This window comes from Tasmannia lanceolata, unplaced genomic scaffold (genome assembly GCF_043159265.1).
Source record: "Tasmannia lanceolata isolate RefF3 unplaced genomic scaffold, GAP_Taslan_0.1 ptg000016l, whole genome shotgun sequence".
NCBI classification, from domain to species: domain Eukaryota; kingdom Viridiplantae; phylum Streptophyta; class Magnoliopsida; order Canellales; family Winteraceae; genus Tasmannia; species Tasmannia lanceolata.
In genome coordinates, this window is record NW_027518693.1 from 6,399,504 (window position 1) to 6,420,385 (window position 20,882).

At 37.8% G+C, this 20,882-nt stretch overlaps 1 protein-coding gene and 1 pseudogene across 2 annotated transcripts; both read left to right on the forward strand.

Moving 5' to 3' along the window:
- The first annotated feature begins 285 nt into the window (after positions 1-285).
- Positions 286-1,163, forward strand: LOC143848879 (transcription factor ILI6-like). The gene is made up of 2 exons (XM_077357933.1): positions 286-633; positions 765-1,163. Exons 1-2 carry the CDS (start codon positions 508-510, stop codon positions 915-917), a joined length of 279 nt encoding a protein of 92 aa, XP_077214048.1. The 5' UTR covers positions 286-507; the 3' UTR covers positions 918-1,163.
- A 2,225-nt stretch (positions 1,164-3,388) lies between these two features.
- Positions 3,389-11,476, forward strand: LOC143848467 (sucrose transport protein SUC3-like; annotated as a pseudogene). The gene is made up of 14 exons (XR_013235395.1): positions 3,389-4,437; positions 5,013-5,078; positions 5,865-5,963; positions 6,052-6,116; positions 6,199-6,283; positions 6,464-6,497; positions 6,636-6,735; positions 8,753-8,828; positions 8,927-9,286; positions 9,760-9,903; positions 10,072-10,296; positions 10,386-10,449; positions 10,954-10,997; positions 11,078-11,476. The product of XR_013235395.1 is annotated as a sucrose transport protein SUC3-like (transcript).
- Positions 11,477-20,882: the final 9,406 nt, after the last annotated feature.

Sequence of the window (20,882 nt, forward strand, 5' to 3'; positions counted from 1 at the left end):
AGATGGGTGGCACTAACATTTCTCACTTCTTTTTAAATATGGCCTCCGTGTTTACACTTCTAGAGACTAACAATAACACACGCACAACACACACGTTGAGGCATCCAAAGAGGCCATTTTTCTCTACTTACCATCTCAAAATCAACCCAAGTTTGGAGGGACACAGAGAGAGGACAGCATGGCGTATCTCTAGAACCGATTCTCTCTCCCTCTCTCCCCAAATCCCTATTTAAATACACCCCTAGCCCATTGCTTTATCCCATGCAATTGTCTTCTTCACCCCAACACTACTTGTGTTGTGCTCTCTCTCTCCCTCCCTCTCTCTCTCTCCCTCTCTCTCTCTCTCTCTCTCTATCTACCCATTTGTCTTCTCTTTAAGTTGTCTCCCCCCATCTCTCTCTTGCTCTTACTAAGCTTGACAAACCACTCAATCTTAAGTTGTCTCTCCTTCTTTCTCCTCTCTTCAAAACTGATCACTGACACAAACACACACATTACTCTTCAGAGATGTCAAGCAGAAGATCGCGCTCGCGGCAATCAGGAGGTTCGGGGATCACTGACGATCAGATCAATGATCTCGTATCTAAGCTTCAAGCACTACTTCCTGAGATTCGCGAAAGAAACAATGACAAGGTAGTTTATGCTTTTCTTCTAAATTATTCTCTATTACAAAGACTTGGGTGTCTCAAGATTGAGGGATTTAGGATATGGGCTAGTGATAGCTTAACTGTCATATGTGATTTATATATCATTGATTTGTGTAGGTTTCGGCATCGAAGGTCCTACAAGAGACGTGCAACTACATTAGGAACTTACACAGAGAGGTTGATGATCTGAGCGAGAAGCTCTCGGAACTACTTGCGAGGACTGATACCAATAGCGCACAGGCCGCGATTATTAGGAGTCTACTTATGTAATGGGTCTCTAAAAGTTTCTTCTCTATATTTCCTTTCCTTTTTCTTCTTTCTAGGTGGGTCATCAGGCAAAACAAGGGTTGAATTGGATTCCAAGACATTCCTTTGCTAAAACATGTGGTAACCAAGTCATATAATAAAATCAGTTGCACTTAGAAACTCCAGTGCAATTTGTGAGCCCCAGCTTCTTTATATTAAAGCATTTAAGTTATTTTTGTCTAGTTAGTTTTGAAAGTATCCTACTCTTTGATTGTGACCCTTCAGTGAAATGCAGTTTTGACTCCATCCTTCTGCAAGAATTGCGGCACATGGAATGATTCTCTCTCTCTCTCTCTCTCTCTCTCTCTCTCTCTCTCTCTCTCTCTCTCTCTCTCTCTCTCTCTCTCTCTCTCTCTCTCTCTCTCTCTCTCTCTCTCTCTCTCTGTCTGTGTGGGCGCGCACATGTGTTTTTGTATTTTCTAAAGATTCATATAATTCACAAGAGAAAAAGAAGTTAATTACTTGGTATATTTTCTATACAGTAAAAGGCCATGGCCGGGGCACTGTTCTATATTTTCATCGCTAATGTAGTCACAAGAAGTTTAAAATGGTACCCCAGCTAAGGCTTTTGCTCTCAGGCATTTCTTTATGTTCTCTTTTCCTTTTTTGGTAATTTAGGAAACCCAATTCAAAACCGGATATACTTCAAATTTGGACTCAAAATCAAATCTGGAAATCCAAACAGAACAAGATCTAAGTGTTGCATGCAAATTAGGCAAGAGAGTAATCAACTAGAGATGTAATTATATGCTTTTGCTACTTAGGATTAGGTCTTTGTGACCGAACTTCAATTGATAGTTGAGGTAAAACTAAAGGGAAGGCATTTTAATAGCAAGAACTTGTACCTTAAGTAAGAAATTCAATCAACTTGCCTTAAATTAAGGAGAAAATGTACGTGGATGTGGCCTTTGCAAGATCGACGGCCTAGTTCAGATCATTTTAGTTGGTTAGTTGCTTTTGTAAAAAAAGCATTAATTGTTTAAAGAACGGACGTAACTCTTTATTGAGAAAAGTTGTGATTGAAAGGGTGTAAACATAAAGAAACATTTGAGAGAAGGGTTAGCGTGATGAGGAGTTGCATCCCTTCCCTCAAACATCTATAAAGTATTCTCTTTGGTCTCTGCTTGGACACAACATTATCATTTTTCAAATCTCTGCAAATCCACATCAAGAGAGAAGAGGAAACCAGTCCCCATCACTGTCGGTTGTGGAACAAGGAGAAATACCGTAGAGAAATCTCTTATATCGTGTAGAAAACACCGCTCATGGCTTCTGGTATGCTCTTTTACTATTTCAATTCAATCCATATACTGTTAATTGGTTTTTCTCAAAGTTAGATCGCCAAAATCCGTTGCCATTGTTTGTATTTGATGAACACCAATAGAAAATGCTTGAAGGTACATCTACCTATTGCTCTTAAGCTTATTTCAGGTTGACAAAAAGGAGAGGTAGTACCCTCTTTCCACTTGGTTTACACAGATCATGGGACAACCCATATAGGATGTCAGCATGGAAAGGAATATTGTTTTTCTTCATTGGGTGGCGCCATATATAGTTACCCAATTTGCATTTATTCAAAATTTGTGAATAAAATACATTTCAAGAATTTGCAAATCATTGAAAAATATGTTTTTATGAAATTGATTTTTTAAGTAATCAGAATTTAATTCTCTAAAGTTGGAAGATAGCAAATTATATTGATGTACATTTGTTGTATTTTGTTCTTATTCTTTCTTTTATATGCATATATTTTAACTCTATCGATCTTTTCACCAACATTTCAATATTTACTTTGGGGAGTGATAAATTGACCCTTAACTTTGCGATTTAACATAGTGGGTCGATTTATCACTGCCTATACTTTGCGAGATTAATCCCAAATATGAAAATGATAATTTTGTTGGTATTACAATATGAAGCATCCTTCTGTCAGTTACAAAAAAGGTTCCTTACCAAGGAGTGATACATTGCTCCATAAAGGCCCCGTTGGATACCACCAAAATTAGTCCTTACATGCAAATAAGATTATTTTAACTTAATCTCATTTGTAAATGGGACACTAAAAACACATCAGATGCTATAACCAATATATATAAAACTATACATAACCATTATTTGTATATAAAGGGCAGTGATAAATCGACCCTCATACATCTTAATCGACCCCCATATAGGGTGGTGGAGAGAGAGAGAGAGAGAGAGATGGATGGGGTCGATTTATCAGTGCCCATATAAAATTGCATGCAAATAAGACAACATCCATATAAGATGTGTTTAAGGAATCATACGTGTCCTGCCCATCATCTGCATCTACGGGTGTTAAGGAATCATCTGCATCCTCGGTCACAATGCTTTCTATGTGTCCTGTGTCTGCAATCTCTACAATAATCTCTGACTCAGCATGCTGTGTCATAACCACAATATCAATACCACTATCGACCTTGACGCTAGTGCCAAGCAAGGGGCAGACAATAGAGAGCGTGGAATCAGAAGGAGAATTGGGAATCAAGGCCTCTGGATTGGATGTAGAGGTTTTCTCCTTCTCGATGACATGGTCAAGGCCTTCGGATTTTTACTCATTTGATTCTGGCCTCAACTAAAGAGGAGGATTGGATGTAGAGAAGGGAGATGCGACAAGGTTGCAGCAGGGAGGGGGAGGTTGAGAAGCATCGGAAGAACATGACTACTACAGTTGCAGCTACGTAAATTATGCCTGGGATGGGTTTGGAGTGTTTTAGCAAGGTCTTCCATGATTTCGTCCCACTGACATCCAAAAGCCAAAAGGAACCATTTCAGAAGGCATTTCTGTGGCATGAGAGAGCAGCCACCTCAAATGAATTAAATGAATAAGACAAAATCTATTGAAAAGTAAGCCTCCCGTGTGGCTGCTCTCTCATGCAACAGGCAGTCCGTGAAATGCCTTCTCCGATGGTCCCTAACAAATCCCTTCAAAAATATTTTGATAATGAACCCTTGAACCAGAGGTATTTTGGTCATTTGAGTGGAAGTAAGATTTTTGGCCTTTCTCAGGTGCCTCCTCCTTGTTTTCCTGCGCTCGTGTTGCAAAAGGAAAACCATAATCCCTTTTTTGAAGGGGAAAAAACCCTTGACAGATCTGTTTGGACGGTATGAACTGAAAACCCTAGATCCCCCTTTTGATTTCATGGCGAGAGAATCAGTTCCCTGATTTCTCAGAATTCAAAAAATCTTGTCATGGTAGAAAAGATGGAGACAGTCTCAATTTGCGTCCCTTATAAGCACCTGAAAGAATCAGAACTCGGATTGAGCGATTTCCCTCACAATCGCGATTCTAGGGTTTCGAATGGGAAACCTAATGTTCTACTCCCATCTTCTCCTTCTGATTCTTCATCTCCTCCATCGAATTTTGGGAGCTTGAAGACTTTGATTTTGGGTTCTATGGTCGCTGCTGGAGTTCAATTCGGTTGGGTTGTACAGCTCTCTCCTTTTAACCCCCTACATTCAGGTCATATCTCGATCTCGGTCTCTCAAGATTTTATTTGTTCTACATTGTTAAAAATCTAGCTTTTTAACAATTTGGTGATTGAAGGGCCTAATTGCAAAAATATAGACCGGAAAAGAGGGGATGGTGGAGGTAGGAAATTGTATGATTTATTTTGGGAAATGATATCAGCACAACCATATTTTAAATTTTTAATAATTGTAAAAAACTCAGGTTGTCTTTTCTTTTTTAATTGGCTTCTGAGTTGTGAGAGCTTTTTGGGAAATGTAATAAACTTTGACAACTTTTTATATTATAAAAAACAAGATGAGATCGTGCAATTGTTAAAACATGGTTGTGGTGATAGCATTTCCCCTATTTTTTTTTTTTTGGGTAAAATTCATAAATTTTTGGCTTTGTTTAAGGAATTTGGCTGTTGGAACTAGAGAGAATAGTAAATTATGTTTATCGGTTTATAGAAGGCTATGGATTCAGTTTATGAATGTGAGAAACATTATAAAAAAGGGGCACAGTAAATGTGCCTTCAGAAAATTGTTGGCTTTATATGGTGCTCATATTATTATTTTTGAATGATGCAGACGCTTGGAATAGAGCATGCATTTTCGTCGTTCATTTGGCTCTGTGGCCCTATAACAGGCCTTGTGGTAGGTGATCTCAGACACTTTATTTCCAAGCACTGGATTCTCAGATTTGTTAATTTCCAATTTTGTTGATGACATTAACTACCAGAGAAAATGTTTCCTGTGATGTTTCTTGCATCTATATCCCATCTTGGCCACCCATTCCCTGATGCCTGAATGCCTGATAAAAACGTCTCTTGTTTCATAGCCCTAGATGTGAGGGTTGTAGGCAATGTAATATTGATGTATCTTTCCTTTGAGAGGCATATAAAATTTGGGAATACCCCATCGGCATCAAACATGGGGTAGTCTATGAATCTTTTCTACTATTTAATAATCGCCATTTCTGACCATGATTGTTTTGGTCATTTAACTTTTCTTTAACCTTGGCAAGTTGTCATAGTTGGGTTGTACCAAGTATTGTTCATGCAATTTTCTTACTGGCCATGTGGCCGCTTTGGACTGAAATTGTCTTTCTTACTGGCCATGTAGTAAGAAACGAATTGGTACTTAACCTCCTTTTCCAACTTGATTCCCAAGTCTCTAGCCATTGGGTTGTTTATATTTAACCTTCCAGCTATTAATATTTACTAGGAGTCTAGGAGTAACATAAATTTCATCATCTTCTAGTTATTAGCTAGCATCTTCATCTAAAATTTATGTGTATTCTGTTTTTAGCCTGTTACCTATTGGCTGATTTATATTTAACCTTCCAGCTATTAATATTTACTAGGGTACCATAATTTTCATAATCTTCTGGTTACTGGCCATTTAAAGTTTGTGTATACTTTGTTTGCCTTTGATGCTCAGGTTCAACCTTGTGTTGGTATTTGGAGTGATAAATGCTCATCAAAGTATGGGAGAAGACGCCCATTTATTTTTATTGGATCTCTTATGATCTCTATTGCTGTGAGTTTTGCGGTATCACATTAGCTTTTGATGATAGCTATTGCATATTCTTCTTTGTTTTGACAATTTAAAATGTGTTGTACTTTAGGTGACAATAATTGGGTTTTCTGCAGACATTGGATACCTCTTGGGAGATACGAAGGAGCACTGCAGGTAAATATTGTTCTTTTCGATATTTCCTGTTTCAAATACCACATCGAAGGTATGTTTTGACCAAGTTTCTTTATAATTACAGTACTTATAAAGGTGCTCGAACACGGGCAGCTATCGTATTTGTCGTGGGTTTTTGGATGCTCGATCTTGCTAACAATACAGTGCAAGTAAGCTTGTTAAAATTTGTGTTACCTGCTTTCTACATTTCTACCTGGTTTGATGTGATCACTTATTCTGCCACTTGGCATCTGAACATAAAATTGATTTGCTTGTTGTTTAATCATTCTGCCTGAATATTCCTGTAACTATTTTATATCTAATAACTTCTCGGCATTGGTTCCATCTAGGTTCCAGCTCGTGCTCTTCTAGTGGATCTCTCAGGTGAATTTATTTTTCCATCGAGGGCATTGCTTGGCCAACATTTTCTGCTTTCCAGTTATTTATCTCCTTAAAGAATGAGTTCTCTGTACCTCAAATTAATTCAGAGCAGGCTTACATTTATTGTTTATGTTCTGATAAGTCCTGACCAGCGGAATTCATCAAATGCAATATTTTGCTCGTGGATGGCTCTTGGAAACATCCTAGGGTTTTCTTTTGGTGCAAGTGGAAATTGGCATAGGTGAGGCCATAATATTAAATTTATAGTATTTTAAGTACTAATTTGTGATGAATGAAGCATTTCTAAAATTGTCTCATTTATGAATATGATAAAACTCTCAAATTTATCTTGCGTAAGGGTCTTTCTGGTGTTGTAACCCAATTGTATATTGAGTTGCAATTTATGTACATATAATTTAGGGAAAAATACACTTTGACCCCATGTGGTTTCTGACACATTCAACTTAACCCCAAAAGTTTAAAAAGTTACAAGTAGACCCCCTGTGGTTTCATTGGGTTTTTTTTAGCTGGACGGAGCTGACGGCGTGGGGGAAAATACCAAAATGCCCTCGTCTTCCCGAACTGAAAATTAGGGTTTTCATACTTAATAACTAAAAAGTGAGGTTTGATTCAAACCCTTGTTGATTTATCAACATAAACCCTCAATTTAGGAGTTTTATTTGTCTTCATTCACATCATTATAATGATTTGCACAAAAACCCTAATGTTTTAGGGCTTTATTTTTTTGTTTTTATCAAAGTTTTTTTGTTTTTAGCCAGAGTTGAGTTGAGTTGTATCAAAGTTTTTTTTCTTGAAATGTGGGTTTGATGTAGCCATGGGGTGGGGTTCGATTGTCTGTAGTCGAGGTGACGGCGGTTGCTGGAGATGGCGACGGCGGCGGTTGCCGGAGATGGCGACGGCGGCGGTTGCCGGAGGGGCGACTGCGGCAGTGGGAAATGGTGTAACCCTAATCCCTCTGCAAATGAGGGTATTTCTGCCCTCAAAATATTAACCATGGTTAGTTTTAGTCTTTCCGTCAAGTTAAACTGACGTACAGTTGACGGAGGGGGTGTACTTGTCACGTTTTGAAACCACAGGGGGTCTACTTGTCACTTTTTAAACTTTTGGGGTTAAGTTGAATGTGTCAGAAACCACAGGGGGTCAAAGTGTATTTTTCCCTATAATGTAAATTGATTGCAAGCAAGGATTCAAAATTCGCTTTCTGTCCGAACTTTGGTTCCCGCAGAAATAGAAGTACTTCATAGAAATGATGAAAAATTTAAGATAGAATTTCAGGAAATTCTGGAATAAGAAAAAATGCACTATAACCATCGCATAAGGAATAAAATCATCCATAATGATTTAACATGATCAAACATCTAGTGACATGTATTATCATGCATTTTTGTAATAATAAGGTTCATTTTAAACAGATATATCTCACATAATTTGAAAGCTGATGAGCATGCCATTATTTTTTCATTTCAACTTAGTAATCTTATTAATGGAGTGAACATTGATATTTTCTAGATATATGTGATATTTTTAGTTATGTGGGTGCATCAATGAATAAAACTTCGAACTTTGTGCTCGTGAAACTGGACACATGTCGGTAGGACTGTAGATTTTAAAATCACTTGCAAGTTAGCACACAAATTGCTCCCCACAATGCAACTGAGTTGCACAACCAAATGGATTGTTTCTACTTGACCGCCTTTGTGTAAGATGAGATCTTTCTACTCTTTGTTTGTCTTTATATAGATGTGTAACTTTTAGAGATGTGGGATTTTGTGCAGTTGTGGACTCTGTTCCATTAATGAACTAAGCATTCCAGGTATCAGTTTCGTTTAAGAAATAGATTATTTAGGTTGGATACAGTGAATCATATCATTCTTTGCGTTTTACCCCCCTCGTTTCCTTTTCTCTTGCCTTGATTCATGCCCTTCCAAGGAGAAGAAGTCGTTGAAGGGTGGTCTAAGAAGTGAAAAAATGACCTAACTGAAAAAATGACCCTCAGTAAATCACAATTATTTCCAAACCTTGCTTGATAGACCTGAAGGACTTACTAGGGACTCATGGAACAACTCCATCATTATGGTATTTGCTTGATTGTTGGTGCGCTAACGTGTTTCATCTTGGAATACCTGAAAATTCCGTTTCAGAATAATTAATACCATATGTTTGCGTACTTTTTTCTTATTTCAAACTTCTGCGTACGGTTTTGGAACAGCTTGACTTACTGTCTGATTTTTGAGCAGGTGGTTTCCATTTTTGACGTCAAGAGCTTGTTGTGAAGCCTGTGGAAATCTGAAAGCAGCCTTTCTAGTTGCTGTGGTGAGTTTCTCATCAATATTTTTATTCTATATTTTCCTTCGATATTTGACATTTGCATTTGGTTGTGTTTGTGAGTGACTCGTCCAATATGTTTACAGGTCTTCCTCACATTCTGTACGATAGTAACTCTATATTTCACTAAAGAGGTTCGATTTGTTACAAAACTGGCACATCATATGTCTGATTCTGCCCCTTTATTGAATGATTCTCAAGAATATGGCTTTGCATTATCAAGTATAAACTCTGAGAAGCCAGTTGGTGACCATGCATCTGGAATAAGTCTGGTTACTGGTAAAAGTATAGCTGAAAATTCAATACATCTAAACTCAAAACTTAAAGAGGATCAGAATGAAGTTTTTACTGACGGACCTGGAGCAGTCCTGGTTAATCTTTTAACAAGCATGAGGCATTTACCACCCGCAATGCATTCGGTGCTTCTTGTCATGGCTCTTAGTTGGGTAAATCCGTAGTTATTTATTAACAATTTGACTCTTGCAACAGATATAAGTTTGTTGATTTTGTGTTTCAGTATCCATTTGGTTGTTTGTCGGAAGTTGTGTTGTCTGATATGGCTGTCTTTTGCATTCTCTTAAAGTATCTTGTATGCATAGTTTTAAATTTCGTCCGAAATTCGAAAATTTGGCCGAAATATTTCAGTTTCGATCCAAACCGACACTGAAAGTACATTGAATCGATTTTTTACAGGATTTCGGCGAAATTTCGGGTTATTTACAAGATTTCCACCGAAATTGCTGAAATTAGTCAAATTACTGAAAATTTTATTAATTTCCATCGAAAATTTAAAAAATACCGAATTTTACTTGATTTCGGCTGAAATTTCCACTAAAACCGAAATATTTTGATTTCGGTGGTGGCCAAAACCAACACGGAAACTGAAATTTAAATCCTTGCTTGTATGTCTTGTGTGCAGCTGTCATGGTTTCCATTTTTCCTCTTTGATACGGATTGGATGGCGCGAGAAGTTTACCATGGGAATCCAAAAGGCAGTGCCGATCAAATTGCTGATTATGATAAAGGTGTCAGAGAAGGTGCATTTGGCTTGCTATTGAATTCAGTAAGCACTCAAAATTGAGCAATGAGTTTTTTTTTTCTATTCACGATATATGTCACTACGGAACCTAAAGTAATTAGAAAGTTAATCAATGACATTACTTGAAAACTGTCTTCATTCTCCTGCTATCCCAGGTGGATGTGGAAACTAATGCTTGTATTTTCTGATTAGATTGTTCTTGGAATTAGCTCGTTCCTCATCGAACCAATGTGTCAGCGGATAGGTGCGAGACTAGTATGGGCAATGAGCAATTTTATTGTATTTATTTGCATGGCTGGAACTGCAATCATAAGCTTGTTCTCCATCAGTAATAAAATACAGCATATGATTGGAGGAAATGGGGCAATCAAGATTGCTTCCCTGGTAGTATTTGCACTCCTTGGATTTCCTCTCTCTGTAAGTAACTCTGCTGATCTCCTATTACATTTCATTGTTATCTTCTAACAAATCATTAAGATTGGCTTACAAAAACTGTGTTATTGCAGATTACATATAGTGTTCCATTTTCTGTGACAGCAGAGTTGACTGCTGATTCTGGTGGTGGCCAAGGTCCGTGCTGAATTGATTTTTTTATTACCTTCTGCTCTTCTCGAACCCCATACACGCACAGACACACACCACCCTCTGTTTGAACCACGATACTTGAATCATGTGTGAAATTCTGCCGGTGGTAAATTACTAAAAACTTGTTGAGTGATCAACTCGTCACAATGAAGAAATTTGCATGTTAACTCATCCCAAATTTTTCATTCCGTTTGGATACAAGGATTTTATAATCTAGGAGTGCAAAATCCTGAATTTTACAACCTAAAACCTGGATTTTATTAGCTGAAACCTAGATTGTACATTTTCTGGATTGTAAAATATAAGTTTTAGCTTATAAAGTCTAGGTTTTAGCTTATGAAATCTAGATTTTAGCTTGTAATCCTTGATTATAAAATCCATGTATCCAAACGGCCCATTTGAGTTTTATCGTGTCCTCCTCCTCCCTCCTTTTATCTGATGGTGCAAGTACTATCTAGTCCGGTTCTAATAGTATCTGTGATTCTCCAGGACTGGCGATTGGTGTCCTGAATCTTGCAATTGTTGTTCCTCAGGTATCTTTATCTGTCTTTTGTTTATCTGTATCTTGTTTCCACATTGTAAACTGATGATGGTTGTGACAACTTGCGTACAGATGATCGTCCCTCTAGGAGCAGATCAGTGGGATGCTCTCTTTGGAGGAGGGAACATACCTGCCTTTGTTTTGGCCTCCATCGCTGCCTTTGCTGCCAGTATCGTTGCATTTTTAAAGCTGCCAGACCTTTCAAGTTCCTTCAAATCTTCTGGTTTACATGGATTCGGCTGATTCTTGCTACATGAAGGTGAAGATGACCTGACTTCTAAAGATTGTTTCCTTACCAGTGCTGCTAACAAAAATGATTCTGAGCTTTCTCATCTCATATTCAAAGTCATTCTTTTTTTTTTCTTTCCATAGAAAATTTTTGTAAGGAATAAAATCTTCTAGGTTATAAAAATTACATCACAAAAGGAAATCAATAAAATGCATGTATTATAATTGTTTGATGCTCCTTAACCTATCTTTTCAATGAAATATTACTCAATTCCTTTTCTTTTGACAAATAGCATTTTATGGCCGAAAGAATTAAGGGGGGGAGATATCTTCACAAGGTGCAGATCTTGTTCAAATGCACGAACCAAACATAACTGCACCTCTACCTAAAACAAATTAAGAAAAGGAGAATGACTACCCAGGAAGTCACTTTTACTATAGATGGTAAAAGGCACTTTTTGGGGTCCTTTCAAGGGACCATTGAGGCATATATATGTGAAATCAAAACCGTTGATCTTGTAAAACATCATGGGATGTATGTTAAATCAAAACCGTTGCTCTTGTAAAATATCATTAAGCGACCCATATGGTCTTGGTCTCAACCTAAATGGACACCCCTTGTATAAAGATAAAGGAATAAAAAAAAATCAACGGTTTAGAATTTTGGAAGAACTCTGAAAAAAGATTAATGAATCAAGGGCTTAGATCATCCGATCAAAGCGTTCTCAACAGCATTTGGCCAGGTTTATAGTGGTCATTCACTTTATTTATTTATTTAGAGAATGGCTTATAGTTATTCATATCAATGGATCTGATCACAAAATGAGATAGATGCAGGGCCCATTGAGTATATAAGGGAGTCACTAGGGGTGCAACTCGGGTCGGGCAGGTTGGGTTTTCATTTTTTAGCGTAGGATAGTGACCAATTTTAAAGATCGTAGAAAAAAACATATCTTCACACCAAAAATTTCTAAATTTATGTCATCAAGTGTATGACTCTAAGGACACTATATTTTCACATGACAGACATGATTACCTCAATTAAAACAATTGTACCAATATATTGGAAAATAACTTTCTATGTTATTCAAGAGATATTTAAGAAAGTTACAGTACACCCATATGAGTCGGGTCGGGTGTCGGGTTTTTTTCGCTAAACCCTGCCGTACCCAAGATTGAGTCGGGTTTTCCAATTTAAAAACCGACCCTACCCAAGACCCATATTTCTAAACTTGACCCATGTTATTTTCGGGTCGGGTCAGGTTGCAACCCTAAAAAGGACTGTTTGTAGCATTTTCAAGAATAGAACCGCTTCAAGTTAAGACTTAAGAAGATACAGAATTTACCATAGGATTTAGTCAGTGAAATTGTTACCAAGTTGTCACATAACTTTGTCAAAACTCCCAATACAACTACTTTTGAGAATAAAAAATGAAATACCCTTTCTTATTACTAGTGAAGTTCATAGTAGAAATGAAGCAAATTCCCTGTCTTTCTCATTAAATATATCATTCCCTGTCATTTTTCTGCTTGTTCTTGAATTTTTCTCCATGAAATAACATGTATATCTGCTGTAATTTTCTGGTGTGAAAACTCTTTCGCTTCCGCTCCCTAGATCTACATCAGCCAGCCATGGAAGCACCACTACGTGCAGGTCCTCACCCATCTCTTAACTCAAAACTAATTGACACTGGTGTTAATTGAGAACATAGTCACATGTACATATCATGAAAGTGAAATTGATATTCACACTACCTTGTTTTTATATTGTACCGCCACGCCAATTCAAACTTCAGATCTGAAAACAGTTTTCTATTAGTATCATGCACATCAACACATGGGCTGGAAAGGCATCTTTCCAATACTGAAGGATATGAGAAAAGATCGACTAAGATTTTTCAAGACAAATTAATTCTAAATATGTATTGATAACAACAACTAGTATAACTAAAATAGTAGAGATTTAGGCAAAGAAATTCTTTGAAAATGATTTTATATTCAAGGGATTTGCTAGGGACCATTGCAGAAGGCATTTCGCGGACCGCTGTTGCATGAGAGAGCAGCCACATACGTGCAGAAGACAAGCTGGGTTTGTCTTGTTCATTTAATTCATATGAGGTGGCCGCTCTCTCATGCAACAGCCGGTAAAATAAGATATCAGCGTCAATTTACAAATAGGTAAAATAAGATATTTGCGTCAAATTACAAATAATGGTTATAATAGGTTATAATAAAGTATATTTTATAACTGATTGGGTCAATTACGGGTGCAACTTGGATTGGTTGAGCTTTTGGTAAAAAATGAATAGGAATCAACCAGAACCCAACCCGATTTTAAGGTAAAAGCTCAAATCAACCCAAACCCAATCCGATTTTAAGGTAAAAGCTCAAATCAAACCGAACCCAACCTGAGTTTAAGGTAAAAGTTCAACTTGAATTCCAAAAAAATCGACCCGAGTTGCACCATACCACACCCCTAAGGTCAATGCAATCCAAAGAGGACTCAGTGCCCCATTTACAAATAAGATTACTTAAAACAAAGGGAATTATATCGGGACTCCCATATTTTGATAATGTTGATAAACCAGTAAAAATGCACGTGTTTATATTTTAGAACATTCAACTGTAAAAGCCATATTTCATTAAATGATAAATATGTCAGTTTCATTAAAGTTGTTTAAAATTGCATGTTGATATTTATTGATTGGATAGCAAATATATACATTTTCAATTGCATGATCAAACCGCATTGAGAATTACATATAGATAAGATTTTGGAATCTTATATACAGTACAGAACATTCATTCATTAATTCAAAAATTAGGAAAAAAATAAACAGGTCGTTTTGAAATACTTGATTGTTAAGATTTATTCCTCTATCAATAAAGAAACAAGATAAAAGAAAACGGCATGTAGTACTTGGATTTGTATGATTTTTGACCGACTGCACAAGCAAATATTTCTGGCAGAAGGGATAGAGAAGGCCCAGACATGGCGCTCCTAATGATCTCAATAGTACTTGGGTTTGTATGCTTTTTTGACAAACTGTGCAAGGAAATATTTCTGCGACGAGGGATACAAAAGGTCCAAGCATGACGCTCCTAATGACCTCAAACATGCCCTCATGACCAATCATCAATCGAACCATGGCTGATCTAAGCCGTTCTTGGGAAGCCTCACTTCAGATAATTTAGTGCAAAGAAAAAAAAGCGTAATAATTGGGTGATCCTAAATATCCAAGTAAGATTGTATAAGAGCACTAAGACCGGCGATCACTTTAGATGGTTCAATGCCACGTGGACGTGTTCTGATCCGTTGATTTGACCCGCAGTCACAAGTCATTTGATCGCGTATTGTGACTCCTTCATTTATACCACTTGCTTTGGGGTAATTCCACCAAGAAAAGTTAAATGGTAAGTATTTACCTCAAAATGGGATGTCCGTTCTAGATTTCATAACGTGAATATGGACCACTTAATGATGATCTGCAAGATCGACGGTCTCTATTAAATACCCATGTCCTGTTGTGGGACCCATCAATTGATAGTAATGCCTGAACAAGTGGCCACACGCGCTTCTTCCTAGCATCTCGAGTATAAAATTGCCAAACCATTGTGAGAGAGTCAAGCGGACCCCACAGAAAGAAAGACCAGTTCAAACACGATCCGGACAAGTTGCACGATACGGAACATCGCCACGTGACACTCGTTTACTGGATAGATTTATTCCCAACCACTCTAATTGCCTGAACTCTCGGAAAGTTTCAATCGGATAAAAGCATCTCCTCCCGACACGTCACACCCCTCACATGAATTCCTCTTGTCCCACTCATTATCGCCCTTCATCCGAAGCAATAGCTTTTCCAGAAACAAAGAAACTTATCCAATGAAACGTGACAAAAGCTGCTGAAAAGGAAGCTTATGTAGCTGGTATCACATGCAACATACATAGGGCGAAATTCCTTTGTCGGTTGTAGGAAATTCCTTAGCTAGCAAATCCTTGCAAAAGAGAGCAATGGATGCTTTTTTACTTTTCGAAGGAGTAGAAAATGCCAAAATTGCCTTTAGGGAAATACATAATTTCATTTACTCTTGTGAAAAGGATAGGTAGAAAATGAATGGGATTCAATTGGAATTAGCCGAAAAGGGTGGAAGAACGTAGCCCATCAATGAATGTTTTTTTCAAAGGAGCAGGAAATGCCAAAATTACACTAATGGAAATACATAATTTCATTTACTCTTGTAAAAAGGATAGGTAGAAAATAAATGGGATTCAATTGGAATTAACAGAAAAGGGTGGAAGAACTTAGCCCATCAATGAATACTTTTTGACTTTTCAAAGGAGCAGGAAATGCCGAAATTACCTTAATGGAAATACATAATTTCATATACTCTTGTAAAAAGATAGGTAGCAAATGAATGGGATTCAATTGGAATTAACACAAAAGTGTGGAAGAACTTAGCCCATCATAGTTTTATATTTGTTGACTCTTATATTGAAACTCAACATTAACTAGAAGCTAATAACCACTTTAATAAATAATTAGTTGGTGGACTCAACTCTTTAAATTAAATGAATCGCAGATGAGGTGCCTATGTAAAACTACTCTTATATTGAAACTCGATATTAGATAGAAACTAATAACCACTTTAATAAATATTTAGCTGGTGGACTCAACTCTCTAAATTAAATGAATCGCAGATGACGTGCCTATGTAGTGAATGCCTATGTAAAGTCTCTCTCAATTCTTCTCCTCATACTTTCTTCGCATTGTTATAATATTTTTTGCCCATTTCTCTTGTATTCTACTACTTGTTTGTGCATATTCTTTAATACTTTGGCAGTATATTAACTGCCTAATGCTAAAATACTTCAAAAATAAACAAAAAAGTGAAGAATTCATATTTTTATGCTAAAATACTTTCTTCACATATATGCATCTCATTGTCTTTTATTATTTAACCAGCTGTAAAAGGTTATTGCATTTTTGTGCAATTATCAAAACATTGTAGTGCTGATCTTATTAGGCTATATATAAATACCTTATTGTGATTGGCTTAGTTAGAGGGCGAGCCCTGGCTCAACGGTAAGGTTGCTCCATTGTGACCTGGTGGTCATGGGTTCGAGTCACAACCTCTCTGCAAAGCAAGGGTAAGGCTGCGTACATCTAGCCCTCCCCAGACCCCACAATGGCGGGAGCTTCGTGCACTTGGCCGCGCTTTATTGTGATTGGCTTAGTTGATTTTGTGGGTGTCTGATGTGGGAGGATGGGAGCGGAAATAAATACAGAGATTAACAAGAAAGAGTTGCAAGTAAAGATCAGGAAATATATAGGTTTGCAAGAACGCTTGTGCACTTTATAAAAAAAAAATAATGAGATTATATTAGACAAAAAGCACCGAACCGAGATAGTAGGGGCCTCAATGAGAACATGAACAACGGCAAGAATGCTAGTGCACTTAGGACTAGTTCACAAGCTAAATGTAAGACACTTGGAATTTGTGAAGGATCTCCTCATGAACAATCACCCCCATGAAATAGGGTGAGCGGCACACTGTCTCTAATTTGACTGTAATCTTAAGCTGATCAACAATACCTTGACAATTTTTTATTTTTTATTTTTGAAATATTTAGGGGCCGTTTGGACACACAGATTTCTAACCCTTCTTTCCGACAGCAAGAGAACAGGAGATCACCCCATGTTTCCAGGTTTTAGAAATCTCAGGATTGGGGAGAGATTTCTAAATTTCTTTCTTAAAATCCAAGAAACACTATCAGGACAACATACATCAGCTTGATCATCAACCATCTTACACTGTTTTCAAACTAAAACCTGGATTCTAAAATCCACGTATCCAAACGTCCCCTTAATGATTCTGAGAGGAAGTCTTTTTGATCAAATTGTGAGAAGTCATGCTAGAGAAGTACCCTCCCTGATGAGATCCATCCATGTCCAAGCCATGATACACTAGATTCTACTCGGATCGTACAATAATTGGAGAATTCCTCGAATCTTACCCTCCATGTTAATTTGAATCCAAATTCATATGGATCCGTAAAAGTTCCCATTAATTAAAATTAGTTTCCACACTGATTTTAATCGAATTGATCTGATCTTAAAGATCATGACCATCTGCATCGCTTGACACACCTACCAAAAAGTGTAGTATGTAAGGTAGGTAAGCTGGACTGGGGGACAAGAAATGTGTCAAGTGGGCATTTTCCCTCAGTTATTTACATGGGGCACGATCACGCATTGCTCGGCTGGAGCCAAACAAGAACCAGGGAGGTCTACATAAATGGATGATATAAACTATTCAATTTTTATCCCTGCCCTAGGATGTAGTGTGGGGCTTCCATTACAATGCCGTACAAAAATAGGAACCACAGAGGGTGTCATTTGGGTGGCATAGAGGTTTTGTTTGGCATTTGGGTGGCATGTCAGCAAAACTCTTTGTTTGGTTGCCAATATAACATTGATATCCCAGGAGACTACCTGGGAGGACTCCTAGATAAACATTGCATGTCTGATGATGTGTCATTCTTGTCCCCTCGTTAGGTAATTCAGGCCATATCCACAAAAGGTGGAATTTTACATGGATTTCGTAGGAATGATGATTTCTCTCTCACCCTCTTCCCTCTATCTCTTCTATCTATATTGGTAATGGCACTGTACACCACCACTCTACGAGGCTGACAACCAAACACTAATTACCACTATTTTATGAGGCAAATTCCACTTAAATCCAATGCTTGTCTCCTCCCTGTTGACTAGTTACACCACTAATCTACGAGGTAAATAACTGCAACCAATGAAGGGCGTATGGCCCCTTTTTTTGTGGCATGCACTGCACTATCTATGTTGGGGATATAAATGAATGGTTTAAATCATTCATTCATGTGAACTACTTTTTTTTTTTTTTTGGCCACTTGAACAATGCTTAAACTCTCTCAAAATGGAGATCGGTCTTGGAAACAAAGATGATGGGTTCAAATTCCTAAAATACCCTTTTGAGAGTTAAATTTTCAAACAGTTGCAATCATCACAAATACAAGTAGCTTGTGAGACCAATGTGTAAATGGGTCTGTCCTCCGGCTGCAGGAAAATTGGTACAAAAACAAGTTATATGTTGTGTGGGAGATCTATGACTATTCATTTGAAAACTCCTCCCTTCAAGTGTGGTATTTCTGTCATTTTGCTAGCAGCAGCTATTACTTCATTCCTTTCTCGCCTTCTAAAAAAGTCTTTTTTAACGGAAAACCAGTGACTTTCACGTTATACAGCATCTAAAAAGAGGATCCCGATCATGGGGTGGGCCCACTTCAAATTTTTGGGCAAGAGAATTTAGTATAATTATTCCCCATTTATATATTAAAACCCCAGAGATGGGAGTTGGTATTTCCACTCCTTTTTTTCCGGGTCACTTGCACCCATTCGGCCATTCCTTATTTTATGCCATTCCATTGGTTTGCTCAATTCTCTTTTATTACCAGTGGAGGCTTATTTTACAATTCTCATTACTAAACAGCACCAAAATTTTAATCTGGCTTTAAAAGAAGAGCTTTGTCTAGACCTGGCAAATGGGCGGGCCGAGCCGGTTTTGACCCGGCCCGTACGGGTCCGGGCCAAAATGACCCCGGAAAATTTTACGGGTTAATATGCTTGGACCCGCACCCTACCTATACTGGCCGGTAGACCCGAGGGCCACCCGGATTTTTGACATATTTTTTAAGATTTTTTTTATTTGTATAGAGATTTGCTAGCCACCTTCGCAACCCATTTATGTGGACTGTTTGAGAGATTTGTCTTATTGTGGCGTGGTGCAAATGGGCAGGAGTAGATTTGTGAAAAGGTGGGTAGCAATAAATAATAACCATGGTACTAAGTTTTAAATGAGAAATTACGGAAAAATGGAAGCTAAGTAGAAAAATTACGAAAAAAAAAACTGAAGGAATTTTCTAAAATATGGCAATTACGGCAAAAAATACATAGAAAAAGTGAAGTCATGACAATTACGGAAAAAAAGGTACCAAAATAAAACCTTTTGCAGTTCTCTCCGGGCACCCGGGTCCACCCGGCCCTGCCCAGTTTTGACTGGCCAAGTGGTCCCGCTGGTCAATTTCAAACGGGTCACTGATTAGTGACCGACCCGTAATTTACGGGCGGGCCAGGTGGACGGGTCTAGCTTTGTCTATAAAATGCTTTATCAAAACGAAAATTCATCCCCAAATAAAGACACTTGAATGCTACGGTTTTAAATTCTGCATTTCTGTGTATACCCCAAAATTCATCCCCAAATAAAGACACTTGAATGCTACGGTTTTAAATTCTGCATTTCTGTGTATACCCCACGTGATGTAGTTGTTTTTTACTACTGGGGCATAGGTCTGACTCTTAAATGCATATCTTTCATCTAACACCCACTTTCTTTTGGACAGTGTGTATAACTAACCTACGCCGGTGGTGGGTTTGGACCGACACTTCTCTAAGGTCAACTGCCGTGATTAGTAAACAAGTATATTTGGATGGGAAAATGCTAAAAAGATAGGGGATGATAGGTTATGTTCCTTCCTAAAAGGCATTTATTAGGCTCCACTTGTGCCTGATCGCAAGAAGATCCTAAAACCTTGACACATTGAACCTCTTTTAGGGGTTCTTTAAAATAAATAAAAAATTGTTAAAAAAAAAATTGTTGACTTTTGAAGTCCTTTTATTTTACACACGGGATGTCCAATAGGATGAAGATCATTTGCATTTGAGTTGCATACGGATGTTCTACAAGATCAACGGTCTTGATTTTACATAAACGAGGGGGGGGGGGCTCTTTGGGCATCCCTAGTATTCGTTGTAAGCAATATTCTTTTAGGATTTGCTAAGGTCCATCGCAAAAGGCTTTGTGCGCACCTCGTGAATGGAGGCAAAAGTTTTGTCTCCATTCATGAGGTCGCGGGTCTGATGTGCGACAGACCAGCCACGAAAAGCCTTCTACGATGGACGCTAGCAATTCCTTTTCTTTTAATTTTGGTTTAGTAGGATGGTATGTTGCCCTCTCGTTAGGAGTGCAACTCAGGTCAGGTTCAACCCGAAAAAAAAAGTCAGGTCAGGTTCGGTTGATGGTTTGGTTAGAGCCGACATTTTTATGATTTTTTTGTAAGTTTAAAATCTTGGGTTGGGTCGGGTTGAACTCGGGATGGAAAAAAAGGGTTCCCCGGGTCAGGGTTGGCCTCAAACTAACCCAACCCAACCCGACTTGCACCCCTACCTCTCTTCTTTTATTCTATCAATAAAATGGGTTGAGGCCCACAAATTAAGAGAAAAAAATTTGTCCATTTCAGTTATTTGTGTTCACGTGCCTACTTCTATCTTAAGTCATGATTGTTGGATTGATAGTTTTGAACTTTGTCCGTCCAAAGCAAAACTTACCAAATGAATATGGTTAGGATCCATGGAAAAGTAAAACTAAAGCAGCAGGCCTCTAGTGAGGTAACTATATAACTGGAGTTTGCTTTCCAGTTTATAAATTCCAAGCAAGCAGTTGAGTTACATAGGGTTAAATGGACAGTCCTTTCAAGATAGCTGTATCTGAACTATTCTTTTCCTTTTCAGTGTCAGTGCCTTTAATCTTGGGCATATGGCACAAGTGTGCA

Coding starts and splice junctions, on each gene's coding strand:
- LOC143848879 (XM_077357933.1), top strand. CDS start 508: ATGTCAAGCAGAAGATCGCGCTCGCGGCAATCAGGAGGTTCGGGGATC. Junction 634..764: donor GCGAAAGAAACAATGACAAG/GTAGTTTATGCT, acceptor TGATTTGTGTAG/GTTTCGGCATCGAAGGTCCT.